Source organism: Eurytemora carolleeae, unplaced genomic scaffold, assembly GCF_000591075.1.
Source record: "Eurytemora carolleeae unplaced genomic scaffold, Eaff_2.0 scaffold1386, whole genome shotgun sequence".
NCBI lineage: Eukaryota > Metazoa > Arthropoda > Copepoda > Calanoida > Temoridae > Eurytemora > Eurytemora carolleeae.
This window is the reverse complement of record NW_019402112.1, coordinates 64,931-85,890: the sequence shown is the minus strand read 5'-3', so window position 1 is coordinate 85,890 and position 20,960 is coordinate 64,931. Positions and strand designations below refer to the sequence as shown.

Sequence of the window (20,960 nt, the reverse complement as noted above, 5' to 3'; positions counted from 1 at the left end):
TTTAGATCAAATTCTTCATATTTTAGATCAAATTATACATTTTTTAGATCGAATTCTTCATATTTTAGATCAGATTTTTTAGACCTAATTCTACTATACTTCTGTACTTTCAATATAATTTTCGCATAAAATTTGGGAATTTTATCTGTAATATGTAGAATTGGATCTAAAATATTTGTTTTCAAAAATAAACATTTTTAAATGACATTTTTTACTCAAAATATATAAAATCCAAATTTTAGATCAAATTCCACAATTTTCCCGAAATAATTGGAATTTGGTCTAAAATTTTTTTTAGATCTAAGTCTACTTAGATCAGATTCTTTTAGATCAAATTGCCCTTAGATCAAAAGGATTATAGATCGATTTCCTATGCACCTTAAAGTTTTTGAAAAAAGCGGAAACGGGTACAAAATATGAGGAAACGGACCTAAAATTTGAGGAAACCGATCAACAAATTAGGATTTTTAAAGTTTTTGAAAAAAGCGGAAATGGGTACAAAATATGAGGAAACGGACCTAAAATTTGAGGAAACCGATCAACAAATTGAGATTTCTAGGTATTTGAAAAAACCGGAAACGGATCAAAAATATGACGAAACGGACCTAAAGTTTGAGGAAACCGATCAACAAATTGAGATTTTTAAGTATTTGAAAAAAGCGGAAACGGATCAACAAATTGAGATTTTTAAAGTTTTTGAAAAAAGTGGAAACGGATCAAAAATATGAGGAAACGGATCAAAAATATGAGGAAACGGATCAATTTTAAGGTTTTGGAAAAAAAAGTGGAAACGGATCAAAAATATGAGGAAACGGACCTAAAATTTGAGGAAACCGATCAACAAAAGGAGATTTTTAAAGTTTTTGAAAAAAGCGGAAACGGATCAAAAATATGAGGAAATGGATCAAAAATATGAGATTTTTATAGTTTTAGAAAAAAGCGGAAACGGATCTAAAAAAAGTGGAAACTGATCAAAAATTTGAGGAAACCAATCAACAAATTGAGATTTTTAAAGTTTTTGAAAAAAGCGGAAACGGATCAAAAAAAAGCAGAAACGGATCAAAAATTTGAGGAAACCGATCAACAAATTGAGATTTTTGAAGTTTTTGAAAATAGCGGAAACGGATCAAAAATTTGAGGAAACCGATCAAAATTATGGGGAAACAGATCAATTTTAAAGTTTTAGAAAAAAGTGGAAACGGATCAAAAATATGAGGAAACGGACCTAAAATTTGAGGAAACCGATCAACAAAACGAGATTTTTAAAGTTTTTGAAAAAAGCGGAAACGGATCAAAAATATGAGGAAACGGATCAAAAATTTGAGGAAACCGATCCAAAATATGGGAATCCCCTCAAAAATATTGGGAAATCCCTCTAAAATATTTGAATAAAAGGGAAACAGATATACAATTCTGGGAAATCGATCAAAAAAAAGAGGAAACTCCTCAAAATTTGAATTTAGAGGGATTTCCGAAAAATTTGAAGAAATCGCGGAAATGCCTCAAAAAAACCGGTTTTTGAGGGGTTTCCGAGTATTTTTGATCCGTTTCCGTGTTGAGTCATTTCCGTGTTGAGGCGTTTCAATGTCACCCCATAGTTTTACACTTAAATATGCTACAATATTCAGATACATATTATGAATTTATAACATTTGTGTTCTAAACAATAGCTCTTTACTAAGAAGAGTTATGCTTGAGATTTCAATCTTTTATGTATTTTACTGTAGTTTGACGATAGTGCTTTGGATGCAAATCCACTGGATATGCAAAAGTTTGCTATTGTATCATCTTTTATTGGTGCAAGGAAATGATGTGACAGTCTTAATGAAATAGATTCAATATACTAATAGGTAATATTGCATATGTTGTCAGGTTCTGAGTTGTGAGATTTTCTCACAAAATTTGGATTTCAACGAAAATTTCAGGGTCAAACAACCTTTCAGGAAATTCACAATGCTCATGTTAACCTTCCTTTCAGTTAAACTTAATACATCTCCATTCTTCAAGCTGTCCATCTGCTGGCACATCTTTGCTGCATTGCTCAAGTAGGCATTCATGCACTTTCTTGTATTATCTAACAGTGGTAAAGTGAGTTTCACCAAAGCTATTAATAATGATTGCTTTTAAGAATTCCTTCGGAACAAGACTCAACAGTCATCAAAGATTAGAATACCATAAAGCCAAAACAATAAAAAAAATATCTGATGAAACCCCATCCAGACTTTATTGCAATCTCGAGGTCGACATTTAACATAAACTTGATCTAAAGATAATTAATTCAACATATGTATACAATCATTAAAACATGTTGAAAACATCATTAAAATTCTTAACTATAGAAATAGTCAATGTAGATGTCGTTCTAAAAATTACTAATTTAAATACTTTTGATATTAAGACATGAAATTGAGAAATGTAATGCAATGTTTTTGAATTGAAATTTCTTGTCTTCTTATTTAATTACATCATAATTACCACAATGTAATAATGTAATGCTGGGAAATAGCTTACATGACACGACACAAATCCATCAGAGCTAAAGAAAATCTTGATGAACAATTCTTCTGTTATAATTTTGAGCTCCCTGAAATATTCGGTATTTAAAGAATATCTTTGTGTTCTTAAAAAGAAGCCATGGGTGTTTTTGTACTCATTGGACCAACGTACTTTCTTCTTTTAGCATTGAAACAGATGCTAACAGTGTAAACACAGTTGAAACCCCCTGCAGCATCAATTTCTGTAACTTCTATAAACGTTTATTCTATCCATCAGGAATTTCCACCATTTATGTACATTACAACAAGATATTATAAAGTATTTTATTTGAATTCAAAGATCTAAATGTTACATACTTTAAGGACATAGAAACATGTGATACATGACAATTAGAACACTTTTTTCTTTATCTTTACCCAATCCATTTAATTGTTAACACATAAGAACATAAAAAAAGTAGCAAATGTAAATGTTTAAACAAAGAATTAATAAATCCTTAACTGGTTCATACAGGAACATGTTGGGTTACATAGGTCCAAGTACATTTCTGATCACTTTACTCATTAAAGAAAAACCACTTGTCAGACTTCGGTTTGGCCAATTCTCTACGATGCAGTGATCTACAGGTTGGCAAAACCCCAAATTTCACTAACTTTTTAAAACCATTTTTAAAGGTATAGTGCATTGCTGTACAATATTTGAGAGCTAAATCCAAAATTTTGGAAAAAAAAATTTGGTTGATACTCCAGTTATGAGGATTAGATTTGTTATTTCTACTCATTTTATCTATTCTTACAAAAAAAGAACTATTGTAAAAAAATTGATTTTGCGCAACAGAAAGTGTTGCAACTTTTTTTGGTTAACAACTATAAATGTAAAAACTTTTATGGTGAAAAAAATAATTTTTTTTCAACCGAAAATAAATTAGGGGTTTTTGAAAAAAATTGCGAAAAGCTGTTTAACTTGGAATTTGCTAGTAGCGGTAAAATTTTTTCAAGGTTTTGCAAGATGTTAGACCAATGCCAATATGTCATTTAAGTATAAAACAAAATAAATGTTTCAAATTATGAACCATTCTGATCCTTTGAGCAAGTTAGAGCTGTCGGAACACAATCAAGGCAAATATATTTAGTTTTGAGGTTTCATGATTTTTGTCCGCTTTAGAAATGTAAATTTGTTAATCAATTGTTTACAAATCTTAGAAAATAATTAAGAAACTCTGCATTTTAAAAATGTTCAACCCCCCCCCTCCCATCCCTCCATATGTTTCTATTGTCTATCATGATTAACGCTGCTTGGTTCAAGATAAATCCTGAATATAGTTAGATAAACAGAGTTCGTCACTCCGTTCCAACAGTTCCTGGTCCGCCGGTTTTTGCCAAAGCTAGAAGGTTAGATGCAGAAAAGCTTGAGTCTGCCAGGAAAGAATTTGCTGCAATGGAAACTGCTGGTGTAATCCGCCGTTCAAACTCTCCTTGGGCCAGCCCTCTTCATATGGTACAGAAGCCTGACGGTTCCTGGCGTCCTTGCAGCGATTATCGCCGGTTGAATACACAGACAGTTCCAGATCATTATCCTCTTCCCAACATAGCTGATTTTACTTCTAGACTCAACGGTTGTACAGTCTTTACCAAGCTGGGTCTGACCAAAGGTTATTATCAGGTGCCACTGGCCAAAGGCGACATTCCTAAGACGGCAGTTATAACCCCTTTTGGTCTATTTGAGTGGATCAGAATGCCATTTGGCCTCAGGAATGCTGGATGCACGTTCCAAAGGATGATGGACCAGATTCTAGGTGACATTCCACACTGTTTCGTGTATGTCGATGACCTTCTCATCGCCAGTCCTGATGCTACATCACACCTCGACCACGTCTGCCAGGTTTTCGACCGTCTCCGCCTCCATGGTCTGAGCATAAACCCTGCCAAGTGTGAGTTCGCCAAACCTGAGGTTGAATATCTTGGAATGAGGGTTTCAAGCAAGGGATGTTTTCCTCTCCAGAAGTATACTGAAGTTATTTCGTCCTTCCCTCGTCCTGAAGACAAGAAAGGACTTCAACGTTTCCTGGGTATTCTAAACTTCTACAGGAGATTCATCAGGGGCGCTACAGGAATTCTCGCTCCGCTGACAGAAGGATTGAAGGGAAAAGTATCAACCATCTCCTGGACATTGGAAATGAATCAAGCATTCGCTGCGGCCAAATCTCTCCTCTCAAGTGTACCAACCCTGGTTCATCCAGATCCCTCCGCCGAGGTTTCACTTGCCGTGGATTCATCCGGTTCTTATGTAGGAGCAGTTCTTCAACAAGAAGTTGCTGGGTTTTGGGCTCCTCTTGCTTTCTACTCCAAGAAGTTATCTTCCGCCGAAACAAGATACTCCGCCTTTGACAGAGAGTTGTTTGTTGCTTATTCCGCCCCCGCCATTTCCGGTTCCTCCTAGAAGGTAAAGAGTTTGTTTTATTTACTGATCACAAACCTCTAACTCATGCCTTGTTCAGGACTTCTCCGCCCTGGTCCGCCATGCAGCAGCGCCGCCTGTCATTCTTGTCTGAGTTCAACTGTGTCATCCGTCATCTCCCAAGAACAGAGAATGTATCTTAACCACTTATTCATTTCTACATTTATTGTTTTCTTATTTAATTATTAATTTTTCTTACCCAATTATTCATTTATTCATTTATTTGTTTATCCATTTATCCATATATCCATTTATTTAGCGCCATTTATCCATTTATTCATTTATCCATTTATTCACTTATCCATCTATCGATTTATTCATTTGTACCCTAAATAATTCATTCCTTAATTCATTAACCCAATTTTTAACCATTAACCATTTAATCACTTATCCATTTATTCAGCTAATCATTTATCCATTTATACATATATTATTCATTTGTATACTTATACAATTACTCATCTATTGATTTATTATTCATCTATTCATTTATCCAATTTTATATTTACTGGTTTTTTATTTAATTATTCATTTATCTTAGCCAGTTAATCATTTTTTCATTTAATTCATTTACCCAATTTTATATTTACTGGTTTTTTATTTAATTATTCATTTATCGTAGCCAGTTATTCATTTTTTTATATAATCATTTAACCATTTATTCACTTATCCATTTATTCAGCTATTCATTTATCCATTATCCATTTATCCATGTATTATTCATTTGTATACTTTGTTACATAAATCTAAAGCGTGGGTTCTCATAAAGTATGAATTCTAAAGCTCCACGCTTAACCTTCAAACAAAATACTTGGCCCTACCTTTCAGCAGACAAAGAACCCTACATCCACGTAAAGAAACCAGATATTCCCGGATCAAACAAACATCAAATACAAAAACATAAACTTTAATATATTTTTTTCACAAAAACTAAAAGATATAAAAAACTGCACCAATTCTATTTTGTTTATTAAAATAACAAATTGTAATTATATGATTGATAATTAAATTTATATATTTTTATGAAACCCCTGCACTGGCTCCTTGGCTACACAAAGAACGCAGACCTTGAACAAAACAGGCAACTTCAATCCTGCAAGACAAACCAACAAGCAGTTCAAGTCAGGATATGAGCTAGAGAGGTTCCTCCAAGTCTCGATAAAACAACCTGTTTGACTCCGTTAGAAATACATCATTCTAAACGTTCTTTATTGGCTCCTTTATTGGTTCAACTTATACAACTACTCATCTATTGATTTATTATTCTTCTATTCATTTATCCAATTATCGACACATACTTTTAATCATAAGTTTAATTATTCGTCACTTTTTCTCTTATTTTATCAGATTCTCCATCTATTTATCTACTCATTCATTCTTTTATAAATTTATTCATTAATTCAATTATTCTTTTCACCATGGATCATTTATTTAATGTATTAATCATTTACTCATTTATCTATTTGTTCTTTTCATTTATTCATTTATACATCCATTCACATACTCACCTGCCCACCAATATACACATTTAATTATTTATTTATCCATTTTCTCGTCTATATATTAGTTAATAGCTTATTCCCTTAATTAATTTATTCAGTTATTTAAATAATTTTTCATTTCTCCGATTAATGCTTACATCCATCTATCGACTTCTTGATAAAGGTAATTATCCATTTCTCCATTCTCTTACTTTTCAATCATTAACTCATTTATTACTTTATTCATTTATCTATTAACTCTTTTATTCATTTGCTAATCATATATTCAGGTAGTCATTTAAGGATTTATTTATTTATCTATATAGTCAAGTAGTTTTTCATTTGATCTTTTCTGCATTTATTCATTTAATCCTTTATTAGTTTTCTCATTTATTCATAAAACCATTTATTCAGGATGGGATGGAATATGGTATAGAATAAGACCACAGTACTCTTGTATGGAACATGAAGTTATTCAAGGAGGTGTATAACCAAGATAATAAATCAGCAAATCAGAGATATAAAGAGATGGGCCACTTTTACGAAAGTTCTTGATCAGTGCCTGGTATCATCAGAATACGAGTTCAAATTGCTCTCATGTTCCGAACAAAGCAAATATATTAAACAACAATTCTGCTAGCAGGCACATCAGTAATAATAAAACTTACATGATCTCTTTTTCCATTAATTACAGTGCAGGCCATAGATGGAGCATACTCCTTTTGTTTCTCTGACAGAGCTTGAAACATCACATTGTCAAACTTAATGCTAAATATAATAAATAAAAACATTTTCAAGATGTTTTTTTATTAACTTGTTGTTTAAAGAGAAGTTGGTGACTTTTTAGTATTTTCGCGTTGAGGCGTTTTTAATTAAGGATATACTCAACAGACATGACAAACGTCAAACAAGTCTGTTTTAAAAGTCTGCAGAGAGTACTGTTTTTGGATACGATAGCCAGATGTTTCACCTTCTTCTCTTGGCGGCAAATTCTTGATTTTACAGTTCTGGTAACTGGCTGAAACTAACGTATTTTATGTTGGAGTAGGGTTTGACGAAACTTGCATATTAAAAAAAAACACAAAAAATCAATGTGAACATCCGACCCTATGTCAAATAATGTTAAAAATTTGATATGTACTGTATACATTATACACATGTACAGTGTACAGTGGTTGATGTAAACAAACACACATGTCCAGTTTTTCAATAATTGTCATGGAGGAACCTTGCTGTTTTGTTTTTGGGAAACGCGGAAAAAATATTCTCCAGGATGGAGACTTTTTCCAGTATTCCAAGAATTATACCAAAAAAGAAAAGTCTTACTGGAAATGTGTAAAATCAAGCTGCAAAGGAAGAGCTATCACAAGTGGGGATTTTATTGTAGAAAAAATCCATCATGATCACACAGCAGATATTTCTCTTGTCAGGAAAACTGCTCGAGTATTTTGAGAACACTTACATTGGAAAGGAAACCAAAAGCTTCAGAAAACCCCCGATGTTTACTTTAGAAATTTGGATGTCTGTGATGAAATTTTGAATAATGAACCCACCACAAACAACCAAACTGAACGATGGTTTAGAAGTTTCACAGCTGACCAACCTGGAATACAGACTGCTGGGAAGTCCTTTTTAGGTCTTAGAAGAGAAGACACATTGGCTAAACTACTTTTCAAAGAGCTCTAAGACAAGACCTACATTGATCCGAAGGCAGCTCAATCGGCAAGAATTCTTGAAAGAAATAAACGTTTTAAACAAATTGTAAATTCTTTTGATGTATCCAATACAAATTATCTTATGGAAATAATAGATAATTGATTTTTTGTCAAATTATTAGTGATATTCATTACTGTAATTTTAAGTTCATTTCGTATTAACACTAATATTGAAGAAATTATGTTGTATTAAAAAAGCAGCCCTGACTGCAGTTTCAGTAATTTGCCGCCAAGACAAGAAGGTGAAACGTCCGGCTACCTTTGGATACATACTTACTATAAGTAAGATTTATATTTAATTTAATAATATTTTTGAGGGAAAAGTAGGTGTCAATATTTTTTCGGAAAATCATTTCCCAATGACAAAGCAGAGCGCAATTAAATGTTTTTTCGCTAAAGTTACTAAGGACTAATTTTCTAAATTTTAGTTTTTATGGCCTTGTTTGCACAAAAAATTTGTGTGGACTGTTGTTGAACAAAATAATAAAAATTAAAAATTAAAATATTGTGTTATCCTAAAATGTATAAGATACTGTATTGATATGGATGATCCTGATTTTGAGCAGGTCTACACTCTACACCATAGCAATGAGTGTGGATTCTACACTACGAGCTTGTCTCAGTCTGGAGAATAGTGTAAGGAATGTATGTGAATGAATTCTTTCATTCTTACTCATATTCTATTGATTTTACCTGAAAGGAATTGAGTTCCTACAACAAACACTGATTTTTTAAATCCTTTTATCTTTGCAACTCAATCTTGTACATTTTAAAATATGAATTCTGTTAGATACAGAAATCAAAGTTTGAAATATCAATGGACAGTTTTCCCATTAGTATTTAGATACGGCAGATTTAGAATGCAGCCTTCAGACCTTACCATAACAGTCTTTATTTAGGCTGGGTTTCGCTCTCTTTAACACAGCCTTTTAAATGTACATTTAAATGCAAAGTGACAATGTTCACAAGTACAAATATACTTCTTTACAACAATGTTAAATCTTGACTTTGTTCCAGTATCATTTAATTTACTGAAACATGAGAAGTAATTATCTATATAATCTATAAGTAATTATCTATATTTAAATAGGACTAATGGTCGAATGGACTAACTCAGTTTTACTTTAGTCAGCGGTTCACTTACGGAATTTGTGCTTTAGCCTATATAAGTTTTAACTGGGCTTATTTATAATCATTTAATAAAAATGTTTAAGTAAAAATGTGAAGGGTGATAAGGAAATTTTGATATCCTGTTCAGCATGACAAACATGAAAATGTGTGTCAAAATGGTAAATAATTAATTTTTAATCTGAAGTCTTAAAAACTATTTGTTTGATCAAATTTGATATTGTAAGACTTTTTTGTGTATGAGGATTGAATTATGGATCAATTATAACCTAATTTGAATAACCTGAATAAATTCAAATTCAAATTCCGGATATGGTGTAATAAAAAGTAATTTAACATTAGTTCAGATTGTCGGTACTCCAATTGATATAGCATCTCCGACATTGAATGAATTAAATGTCGTCCTCTATCTCACAACACCTTCCTACGAGGAATTTGCTATATACAGTGTACTATGCGTTCTCTGGAACCATTTTGATTTGATTTTTGCTCAACTTCAGAGTAATCTTTTTCTTGCAGTTATTTTCAAATATATCAATAACTCATCAAAGGGACTGACAGTGCAGTTTGAAGTTATCCTCCATTTGCAAAGTAGCATGACTGATTCCCATTAGTATCCGTAAAGCTTTAAACATCTAATCAAATACTGCCACTTTAAGATACATTCTCTTTAAGAACACTTGTGACCCCCCCCCCACATCTTACATATTAATTATACCTTGTATACTTGATATTCCATAAAAAAACTATTTTTAACAAAAAAACAGTATAATAATTTTTTTTTTTAAATCTCAGGGGATATCTTGAAGTTGACCTTTTTAGGGCACCAAATCGATCCAATATACTACTGAAATCCATATTGTATACAAAGAGAAGATGCCTGAAAGCCTATAAATAAATAAAAAGTTACAGTTCTGTAGTTGCAATATAGCTAAACTGATTAGAAGTATATTAGCTGGTTTGCAAGCTAATAGAAAAACTACCAAAGAGAATATAATTTGCTCCCTAGGAAAATAGCATTTCGTCTCTGTTGAGTTTACACTAGATTTAGGGCACTTCCTTACTTTTTTCAAGCTATTTGTTAACTTTTAAAAAGACAGCCTTTTCACAACTTAACAATCAAAACCACCTGAAAGTTTTGACATATGTGACAGCATATAGAAAAGGGGGGGGTGTAATTAATGGAAAAAGAGATCATGTAAGTTTTATTTACTAAACTGAAGGGAATGCGGATAAACTGTAAACCCAGTTTTCAGTTTAAACTTGAGTACAGTGATTAGGATCCTTTATATTTTAATACCAATTTGTGTTCAGATCCTGGATTCACCATGACAAAATATATCTGTATCCAATATATGCTTCAATACTTAAAATATTAAGCATTCTATGTATAAACTTTGCTTGTCTGTTAGTATCCAATAAACGGCTGAACCAATCAGGTCCAAATCTGTTGTAGCACCTCACATCATCCCAGAGTGTTTCTTCAGGGGACATAAGTTCCATTACTAACACTTGGCCCTTTTCTAACACTGAGAGTTTAAAGCAAAATTATAATAGGAGTTCTTTTTATATTAATCTCTTGATCGTTTTCAAGACAATGTTAGGTTTTCCATTTTCGAACATATCCTTAATTTGAAACATTGTTGTGTTTTTAAGACCAACCCCTCTTTCCTGTGTTTTGAGCATAATCCACAATTCAAAACAAAACTCACTTTTAAAACAAAAAATAAATCACTAAAAACAAAAATTATTTTATGAAGACTAAATTAACTTCTGAATTATTTCTAGAATCTAAGTTTCCACATTTTATCTGTTAAATTAGAGAATATTGGATGATTTATTTTCAAGCTTCTCAAACAAACAGTTTCCCACATTTCTATTTAAATCAATATTGTAAAAATAAATGCTGTAATTAATTTAAAAATTATAAAAGAACAGTTTGTTTTTATTTCCTATTTTGTTTAAATTAACCTTATCAAAAAATCTTGTTTTGTTTCAAAAATGTGTAAATACTAGAAAATTACATTGATATGAATTCTAGTAATTGCCTCAAAACCAGGATATGTACCTAAAACGCGACATGAGCTGAAATCCAGTAATTGTTTCTAAATACATATTTGTTCTTAAATGGAATCAAGAATCATCAAAAACTAATTCTCACACCTTATTATTATTATTGCTCATACCCTTGGTGAAGTTGTTTAGTACTTATTTCCATCTGCTCCATAGGGGAATTTCCTAAATGCCCTAGTATATCCATGGTGTTGGTTATGTATAGATTGTTTTGGTGAAGCATGCAAGATTTAAGCAGGCTGCTTCCCTTGAAGTCTTGGCTGTTAAGCCTTTGAAAAAAATGTGTAGCTTGCATTTTTCCACCAGTAACTTGAAGGGTTTCCATCCTAATTCCACCTGTACTACTACGTTTTCCTTGGACTGAGGAGCTCTTATAAGAGCCTTCCCTACTTGATTCTGAATTATCTCTATTTCTTGAATTACGGCAGAAGATACAGGGATGGATGGCATCCATTCCACAGAGAATACCTGGAATGGCTATGTTTTGCCATATTGCAGATGAGGATGAGATATTGTCTACTAGACTGTAGTGGGTTCTCAAGATGACATTTTTGTACTTTAATGCACGGCTAATCATATCTTGACCTTTTCTTTGTGCTGTGCGCCACGTTGATGAAAACTGCTTAATTCCTAATATTTATAATTGTTTACGTCAGCCACAATTTCCTCTTCTAGGGTGTTGGTATCTATTACTTTACAGATAAGATCTTCTAATGATCTTGTAATATTCGTCTTGCTGACTGAAATCTTCATTCTATAGTCTTTACACCACTGTTCAAGTATCGCTTTCAGTTTTGCTAGCGATTTCGGAGAGATATAATGATGATATTGTCAGCAAAAAGAAGTATGTTTACAAGTTTTCCAGACTCCAGGTGAACTCCTACACCACTGGCTCTCATCCTTGCACTCAGCTCTATCATATATAAGATGAATAGGATACTACTTAAATTACATCCTTGACTTAGACCTCGTTTTTGATATTGTTTAAAGGTTCTTTTTCCAGATGACTCTGTTGAAATGTTGTCTAAGAAGTAATAACTTGATAGGAAATTGGTAAATTTATCACTAACATTCAGTTGTTTTAGCTTACATAGAAGGATGTCACAATCCACTCTATCATACCCTCTTTCAAGTCCACAAATAACAGGTGCGATAACAATTTCTTGTTTTTATTCATTTCTAAGATGGAATTCAAGATGAACATATTATCTCCACAAGTCCTGAAGGATCAGAACCTGTTGTGTTCTCATCCGATTACATCATCATTCTGTAGAGCTTCGCTGAAGCGCTTTGCTAATATTTTTGTTACCAGCTTTGATATACAGCTAATCAACGTTATTAGCAGATAATTGTTTACATCAGTCTGCGGGGGGTCTCTTCAGTATTAAAACAACATCACCTTCTTTCCAGCTTGCTGGGGTTTGACCTCTGACAATCACTTTGTTGAACATGGTTAGAAGGTGCTCTCTTGCAACAGGGCCTGCATGCCGGATCATATTGTTAGAACGATCGTTTTTGAAAATGAAACAAAAAACGATCGTTTAAGGATCGTTTTCAAAAACGATTAACAACCCTAACTATAGGTTAGGCCAGAATCAACTTATAATAAACAAATATGCAGTACGCTCTTGGTATAGTTTATGGCCTATACAATTAGTACAGGATTAGCGTACATCATCACTCTATACACTATAACCTTGTTGGTTTGACCTGACACAAGACTACTTCATGCCATGGGGGTTAACAGAGAATATGCCTGATACAGGGGATGGGGAGCAGGATACTCTAATATTTTAATGGTTATATATCATATTACAAGGTATTTGATGAAATTTGATATTTTTTGAAGAATTTGAGGGTCTTGGAGAGTCTTGAGGTATCCATTTCTCGTACACTATTAATATATATAATTCATTATGTTTTTTCTCTCCCGTATAAAATCTTTTTCTCTAAAAATCTCTGTTCGTGCTAAAGGAATATGTTAACTAATCTTTGTCCTTTACATTATAATCAAAGAGATATTTAATAACTAACAATTAATTCTAAGTAATTCTTTATTAACTAAAGATTTAATAGGTTAAAAATCAGTTTCAGATTTAATAGGTTAAAAATAAGTTTCAGAACTCATTCAATTTCAGTGATTAAAGACTTCTTAGTGATGGCAGTTAAAGCCCTCTAAGGATCAAAATAGTCAGCTCCATCAGAAGGATTGGAAGTCTTATTGACTTCAGTTACAGATACTTTCATAGGTTCTAATGTGGTCACATTTTCCACCTTCTGACTTTCTACATCCTTCATCTGAGTTGTGTCAGTATTCATTGTTGATGCCGGATCAGTTTCAGCCCAAGTTGAGGAGCTTGTTACAGTGGTCTTCCAAGATGGACTTGATTTTTCAGATTTCCTCTTATTATTCCGTGGTGGTTTGGATGAGGTTTTACATCTACATTTCCTAACACTTTTTTTCTTTAATTGTTGATGTTCGAGCCAGTATTTTAGCTTCTGGATATCTACAATAATGTATTAAATATTAGAAGTAGAATTTGTAAATAACATTAATTTGAAATTTAAAAAATTGTATAAATAATTTTTGGACCATAAAGTATTGAGAACCAACTTATATTGAAGATCTTAACACTCTTGTCTAAAATAGCGCTATTAGCCAATGCTAATTCTTATTTTCAACTTTAATAACATAAAAATATAATAAAAAATGCGAAATCTTTCAATTTTAAATATGCTTGTGAAACAGGACCATTATTTGATAACCAAAAAGGGATAAATTTAATGCCGACAATGCTTAAAGCCAGAATTCTTAACACAACAATTGTCATTGAAAAATAATAAAACTTTGACAAATATATCTTTTTGAAAGCAAATTGTTATTTGTTAGGTGCATAGTTTCAAGCTCTTATTGTCATGGAAATGATAATGTTAAAAATGATTTTTTACCAGTACTTGTTATTTCAGGAATATCTTCTACTTCTTCATTAACAATTTCATAATGTTCGGTTTCTTCCCAGCTCGGCATCAGGTTTTCACTTTAAAAAAATGAAAGGTTGCAAATTTTTTTTCTCCATCTACACATATGTCCTACCATTGGCAGAAGTTCAGATTTTGAATAATTCATTTAAGTAGTGTTTCTGGAAATTTATTGATTAGAAAACTTGTGTGCCAGGAATTTCAAAGTGAAATTCTAAGTTTCAAAGTAAGCAATGTGTATGTTCAAAAACCAATTACCAGGTATTTCAGACTTGTGAGATGTATATATGAATTATCCACAGATAATGTTCAACTTACCTTGAAAGCTCCTTATCATGATTCCTAATCTTCCAGGAGTCACAACTAGCAGCTAACTATAATGTACAGAATGTGTTATAATTAGATCATGTCACATTCAGCATAGATCATTGTTGAAGTTAGAAATGATGTGTTCATGCTTAAAGACCCTTTAGCCCAATATTACAGACCTATGATTCTCCCAACAGAGGGAGGTTAAGTTACTTAACATCCCTTGGGGAAGTTCTCTACAATAACCACTCACTCTACAAAATATTTAAGAAACAATGTGCGCAATGTTATCTCAAATGACAATAAAATTGTTTACAAATGCTTTTTCAGGAAATTATAGATTATACTCAGGTTCCCTCGAAAAATGTTGTCTAAATAACATCCCTATCTGTGCTCTGAATGTTATGAAGGTAAAATGTGTCCTGGGAACCCATGGTAAAGTAAAATTAACTGCCTATTGTTCTACATTACTGATCCATGATTTTCCCTAAGGGGAATATTGTGGTATTTAACTGTCACTTGAGACAAATTAATTGGTAACACTGCACTGCACAATCTCAATAGACTTCAAAATTGTGAGCAACCACATCTTCCAGAAATTGAAACCTTACTTTATCTAAACCAGAGATAAGAGATTTAAGCCTGTAGGGAACTCTTAAATTGGTTAAGTAATTTTTCCATAATTTCTCTGTCAACCAACCATAATTTTTGATGAGTGCTTACAGTAGTGAAGAACAGTTGTTAACTTACCAATAAAATAAGAAGCATAATGTAAATAGAACTGTGTTAGACCTAACACTGCTTTGAAACTACTTATATCCTGGTCTGTTCTAACATTTGTTAAATAGTATTCTTAGAAATTTAATGATCGATATTGTGTTTGATTTTCATCTGACATGATATGTAATAAACAGTTTTTGTCACAATTCATCAAAGTAACAAGCACTGTTAACAAAGTCAATTTAAAATTAGAGTGCATTGTTTAAAGGTTAGTGAGTAATTTAATAAAAAATATTAGTTAATAAAAGTGTAAACTATGCTTTTCAAACAATAAAATGATTTAATCTTTATGATATTGTCTATTTTTACTCTATTACCTGCACCTTGTCCATTAAGTGGATAAAAATGGCATACTTGCAGATACAGATAATCTGACGTAGCTGAATCAATTATCTAAGATCAATGAAACTTCTTATATAGACATCTGAGATTATTGATGTTTACTCCTGTGTAAGTGCAGTAGGGTATTGAACTAGAAACTTTTTTTTGAATACCCATATTCTCTTTTGTTTTTATCTAGAAATATCCACAGTGTGCATTTTGGAATTTGCTCTGAATATTACTATGGATGTCTGCAATTTCTCTTTAAGTGTTCTTTCATCGGTTGAATATATTATTCCCTGGCTACTGATTGGCTGGTCGTCTTTCACAGATGACATCTTCATGGAAATCAAATAAAGATGACATTTCAAAGCGGTTTAAAACAAAAGATAAAAAAAACGTTTGCGGGCCTGTCAGAGGTTTCTAGATCAGGGGGAGGAATGGCCCAAAAAAGGATAAATTCTCATGTTAAAAAGTGGTTCCGTTCCGCCTTTGTTCCCATACAACAAAAAAATGAAGTCACTTTGTCTATTACAAACCTAACAATTTAGAGGAATTCAGAGAAAAGGGAGTTTAGAAAGTAATGGCTTGGGTCGGATTTTTTTAAGTGAAACTCCTTTCTATCGACTGGTTTGAAGGTTCAAACTTTAGGGATCAGTATTTCGAAATGTTAAAGACAAAGGTTTGGCCATCTGTTAGAGGTTCTACAAATAGGACAGGTCTAAGTTCTAGAACAGTTTCATCTCCAAAATGATAGTTTTTTTAGAAAAGTTTGTTTTTTAAAAAGGGTTATTTTCAAAACGGTCGTTTTTATAAAGGATCGTTTTGCAAAAAGATCGGTTTTATAAAGCTTGGTGTTTCATTAATGCTCGTTAACAACATCCCTTCGTTAACAATCAGTAACGATGTCCCTTCACTAACGATAGTTAACGGCGACCCTTTCGTTGACGATCGTTAACAAAGAGAGGAGGAGAGAGCAAACTGCCCTGAAGGGGATTAGTACTTATCATTGAGCAGTTTTAATGAAAATATTAGGAAGTTTTAGCTCCCCCACAACTTTTTACCTTCACATAAGACTACATTTGATAAAGTTGCATGTCATCTTTTTTCCAAAACGATTGTTTTTCAAAAACCACAGTTTTTATAAAGTTTGTTGTTTCATTAACAATCGTTAACGACACTTTGTTAACAATCCTTAACGACAACCCTCCATTCACAATAGTTAACGACCACCCTTTGTTAACGATAGTCAACATATTTATCAATGAAAAACAAATTTCACAAACGATCGTTTTTTTCAAAACTACAGTTTTTTTAAATAATCGTTTAAAACATGATCGCTGATCGTTTTTATAAAACAATCGTTCTCAAAAACGATCGTTATTCGTTTTTTAAAATTTCAAAAAGAGTGAGTCGTTTTTAAAACATTAGTTTTTTCTAGTTTTGGATACCACACCCAGCAGTCTGGACCACATGAAAAATGTGGACAAGTGTGAAAAGAGCGTAACTTAGGAGAGCAGCTGAAACATTTCAGGAGAAGAGCGACTCTGTTTGGAGAATTGTGGCAGACACTACGAACATTCATTGAAATATTTATTTACAACTTTTTGTTGTTGACAAAACCTTTCAAAATATTTTATTTATTAATGTAATCATAAGAAAGCATATTTATACTTGCACTGTATTAAAGAAGAATAAAAATAGACAAGAATAAAACCTCTGAGCTGAAAACTTTAGAATGGTGGATATCAGGATTAATGCTTAATACACTCTTTTTCTTAATCTCGAGATTAAATATTACTTGTTCTCCTCTCATTTTTAATCTCCAGATTAATTATCCGATCAGGAGTAAGGATATCCCATTCAAAAGTTTTCAGCTCGGGTTGGATAAACTAAAACATCAAGAAACTCACATTAATCATTTCTAATCATAGTGATCATCTGTAGTATCAGTGATATTGAAAAGAAAAGAAAATGAAGCAATCTTGTCATGATGATTTTAATTTAGACCTGCACTCAACACAACTAGGGTGTTCAGCAAATGAAACGTTTTAAGAAAAAATGCGAAAATTTTTGGTTTTCGCGAAAATGCGAAAATTTTGTGAAATCCGTGAGTTTAAAGGTGCAAAATTTATTGCTCAAAAGAACGTGTCGAATTATTATCTCTGATAGTTCAATATTTAAAGTTTTATTATGTCATATAAATAATTTCTCTTCATTTACTTTTTTAAATGTTTAATGAAGAGAATTTGATTTTGCTAGCTATCTTTCTGTCTGTCCGTCCACAATAAAATTTACAACATATTTCTTTCGCGAAATTTTCGCAGTATTTTCGCATTTTCCCGCGAAATTTTTGCGACATTTTCGCATTTTTTTTGCAAAATTTTCTCAAAGGAACTGTTAAAATGAAGCAATATGTTTGCGAAAAAAAAAATTCGCGAAAAATGCGAAATGTTAGTAAAACGATTTTCCCTTTTCCCTGAAAACCATAAACACAACCAAAAGTTACAGGGAGGGGGAAATTATCCAGGGGGACGTCCCCCCCCCCCTCCTTGAACCACTTCTGAGCTGAACAGATCTCGATTGCTTAATTTGATTATCTAATGTATACACTTTTGGTTTTCTTCTTATAATTCTTCTTTACAAGACGGTTTTTAGAGCATTTTAACAAAAATAGATTTAATCATGTTAATCTGAAATTGTTAAAAAAATATTTTAGGACTTTTGAACGTTAGTTTTAATATTGATAAACATGAATCCAAAACTTACGTTCGTTCAATCGATGTTTAGTTCAATTTATATGACACCATAAACACAAGAAATTTAAACCGGTTTTTCAAAAGTTAAAGAGTACACGCTGATTGATTAAATTTTTTTAAAAAACTTCTTTCTTGGATATCGAATTCGAATGCGTTCTAAAATAATTTGGGTTTAGTAAAACTAGGAGATCAAGCATTCATGTTGATATCCACCATTCTAAATTAAATTTTCAGCTCTAGTTAGATTGTTACAGGGTGGTCTTTGAACCATTGATAATTGAACAAAATTATTCTTTGAATCAGCAATTTATTTGGAACATAAACAGCAATATTTTTGGAACATGGAACAGCAATATATTTAGTACTAGAAATTCAAGGCGCTTCGCGCCCTTCTTTCTAGCCTTAGACATGTTCTCTTTATGTACATCGTAAAACAAAACAAAAATAATTCGCGGATTTTTACAAAAAATTTCCCGGATTTTCAAAATTTTTAAAAATTTAATGACGATCGAATTTTGATAGAGACAAATATTTGAAATTTTGATTTTTCATAAACCTTCCCTGGGGTCCCTTGATGTCCCACAAAAAATTTGGGCCCGATCGGTTCAGCCGTTTTGACGTTTATGGATACAAACAAACAAACAAACAAACAGACAAACAGACAAACAGACAAGCCAAATTTATATATAGATATGGAAGAGCAATATATTTGGAACATGGAACAGCTATATATTTGGTACATGAAACAGCAAGATATTTGGTACATGGAACAGCAATATATTTGGTACATGGAACAGCAATATATTTGGAACATGGAACAACTATATATTTGGTACATGGTACAGCAATATATATGGTACATGGAACAGCAATATATTTGGAATATGAAAAGCAATATATTTGGTACATGGAAAAGGAATATATTTGGTACACGGAACAGCAATATATTTGGTACATGGAACAGCAATATATTTGGTACATGGTACAGCAATATATTTGGTACATGGTACAGCTATTTATTTAGTACACGGAACAGCAATATATTTGGTACATGGTACAGCAATATATTTGGTACATGGTACAGCAATTTATTTGGTACATGGAACAGCAATATATTTGGTACATGGAACAGCAATATATTTGGAACATGGTACAGCAATATATTTGGAACATGGAACAGATATTTATTTGGTACATGGAACAGCAATATATTTGGTACATGGAACAGCTTTATATTTGGTACATGGTACAGCAATAAATTTGGTACATGAAACAGCAATATATCTGGTACATGGTACAGCAATATATTTGGTACATGGTACAGCAATATATTTGGAACATACAAAAGCAATATATTTGGTACATGGAACAGCAATATATTTGGTACATGGTACAGCAATATATTTGAAACATTGAACAGCAATATATTTGGTACATGGAACAGCAATATATTTGGAACATGGAACAGCAATATATTTGGTACATGGAACAGATATATATTTGGTACATGGAACAGCAATATATTTGAAACATGGAACAGCAATATATTTGGAACATGGAACAGCAATATATTTGGAACACATGGAACAGATATATATTTGGTACATGGAAGGAACAGATATATATTACATGGAACAGCAATATATTTGGTACATGGAACAGCAATATATTTGGTACATGAAACAGCAATATATTTGGTACATGGAACAGCAATTTTTTTGGAACACGGAACAGCAATATATTTGGAACATGGTACAGCAATAGATTTGGAACATAGAACAGCAATATATTCGTAACATGGAAAAGTAATATATTTGGAACATGGTACAGGATATATTTGCTACATGGAACAGTAATATATTTGGAACATGGAACAGCAATATATTTGGTACATGGTACAGCAATATAGTTGGTACATGGTACAGCAATTTATTTGGTACATGGAACAGCAATATATTTGGTACATGGAACAGCAATATATTTGGAACATGGTTCAGCAATATATTTGGAACATGGAACAGATATATATTTGGTACATGGAACAGCAATGTATTTGGTAGATGGTACAGCAATATATTCGGTACATGGTACAGCAATATATTTGATACATGGTACAGCAATATATTTGGTACATGGAACAGCAATATATCTGGTACATGGTACAGCAATATATTTGGAACATGGAACAGCAATATATTTGGTACATGAAACAGCAATAAATTTGGAACATGGAAAAGCAATATATTTGGTACATGGAACAGCAATATATTTGGAACATGGAACAGCAATATATTTGGTACATGGAACAGCAATATATTTAAAACATGGAACAGGGATTTAAAACATCAAGACTGGCTATAAAAAAGAATTTCACAAATAGTTAAATTTATCTGCTGATGATTACAGGCCATAGGTCGCCATCAAATAATATTATTTTTAGGGTTTTAGGCTTGAATGAATGA

At 32.2% G+C, this 20,960-nt stretch overlaps 1 protein-coding gene and 1 long non-coding RNA gene across 3 annotated transcripts; one reads left to right on the top strand and one right to left on the bottom strand.

Moving 5' to 3' along the window:
- The first annotated feature begins 5,962 nt into the window (after positions 1-5,962).
- LOC111717880 (uncharacterized) lies at positions 5,963-8,194 on the top strand. The gene is made up of 2 exons (XR_002768947.1): positions 5,963-6,618; positions 6,849-8,194. It is a non-coding gene; the product is annotated as an uncharacterized LOC111717880 (long non-coding RNA).
- Positions 8,195-13,386: 5,192 nt separating this feature from the next.
- Positions 13,387-15,495, bottom strand: LOC111717882 (uncharacterized). 2 transcript variants are annotated; one of them, XM_023493344.1, is made up of 4 exons: positions 15,389-15,495; positions 14,648-14,703; positions 14,300-14,388; positions 13,387-13,857 (listed from the first exon to the last, which is right to left on the bottom strand). In XM_023493344.1, the coding sequence occupies exons 1-4, from the start codon at positions 15,404-15,406 to the stop codon at positions 13,526-13,528; spliced, it is 495 nt and encodes a 164-aa protein (XP_023349112.1). In that variant the 5' UTR covers positions 15,407-15,495; the 3' UTR covers positions 13,387-13,525. The 2 variants fall into 2 exon arrangements, with proteins under 2 accessions (XP_023349112.1, XP_023349113.1); XM_023493345.1 differs by having other exon boundaries at positions 14,306-14,388.
- Positions 15,496-20,960: the final 5,465 nt, after the last annotated feature.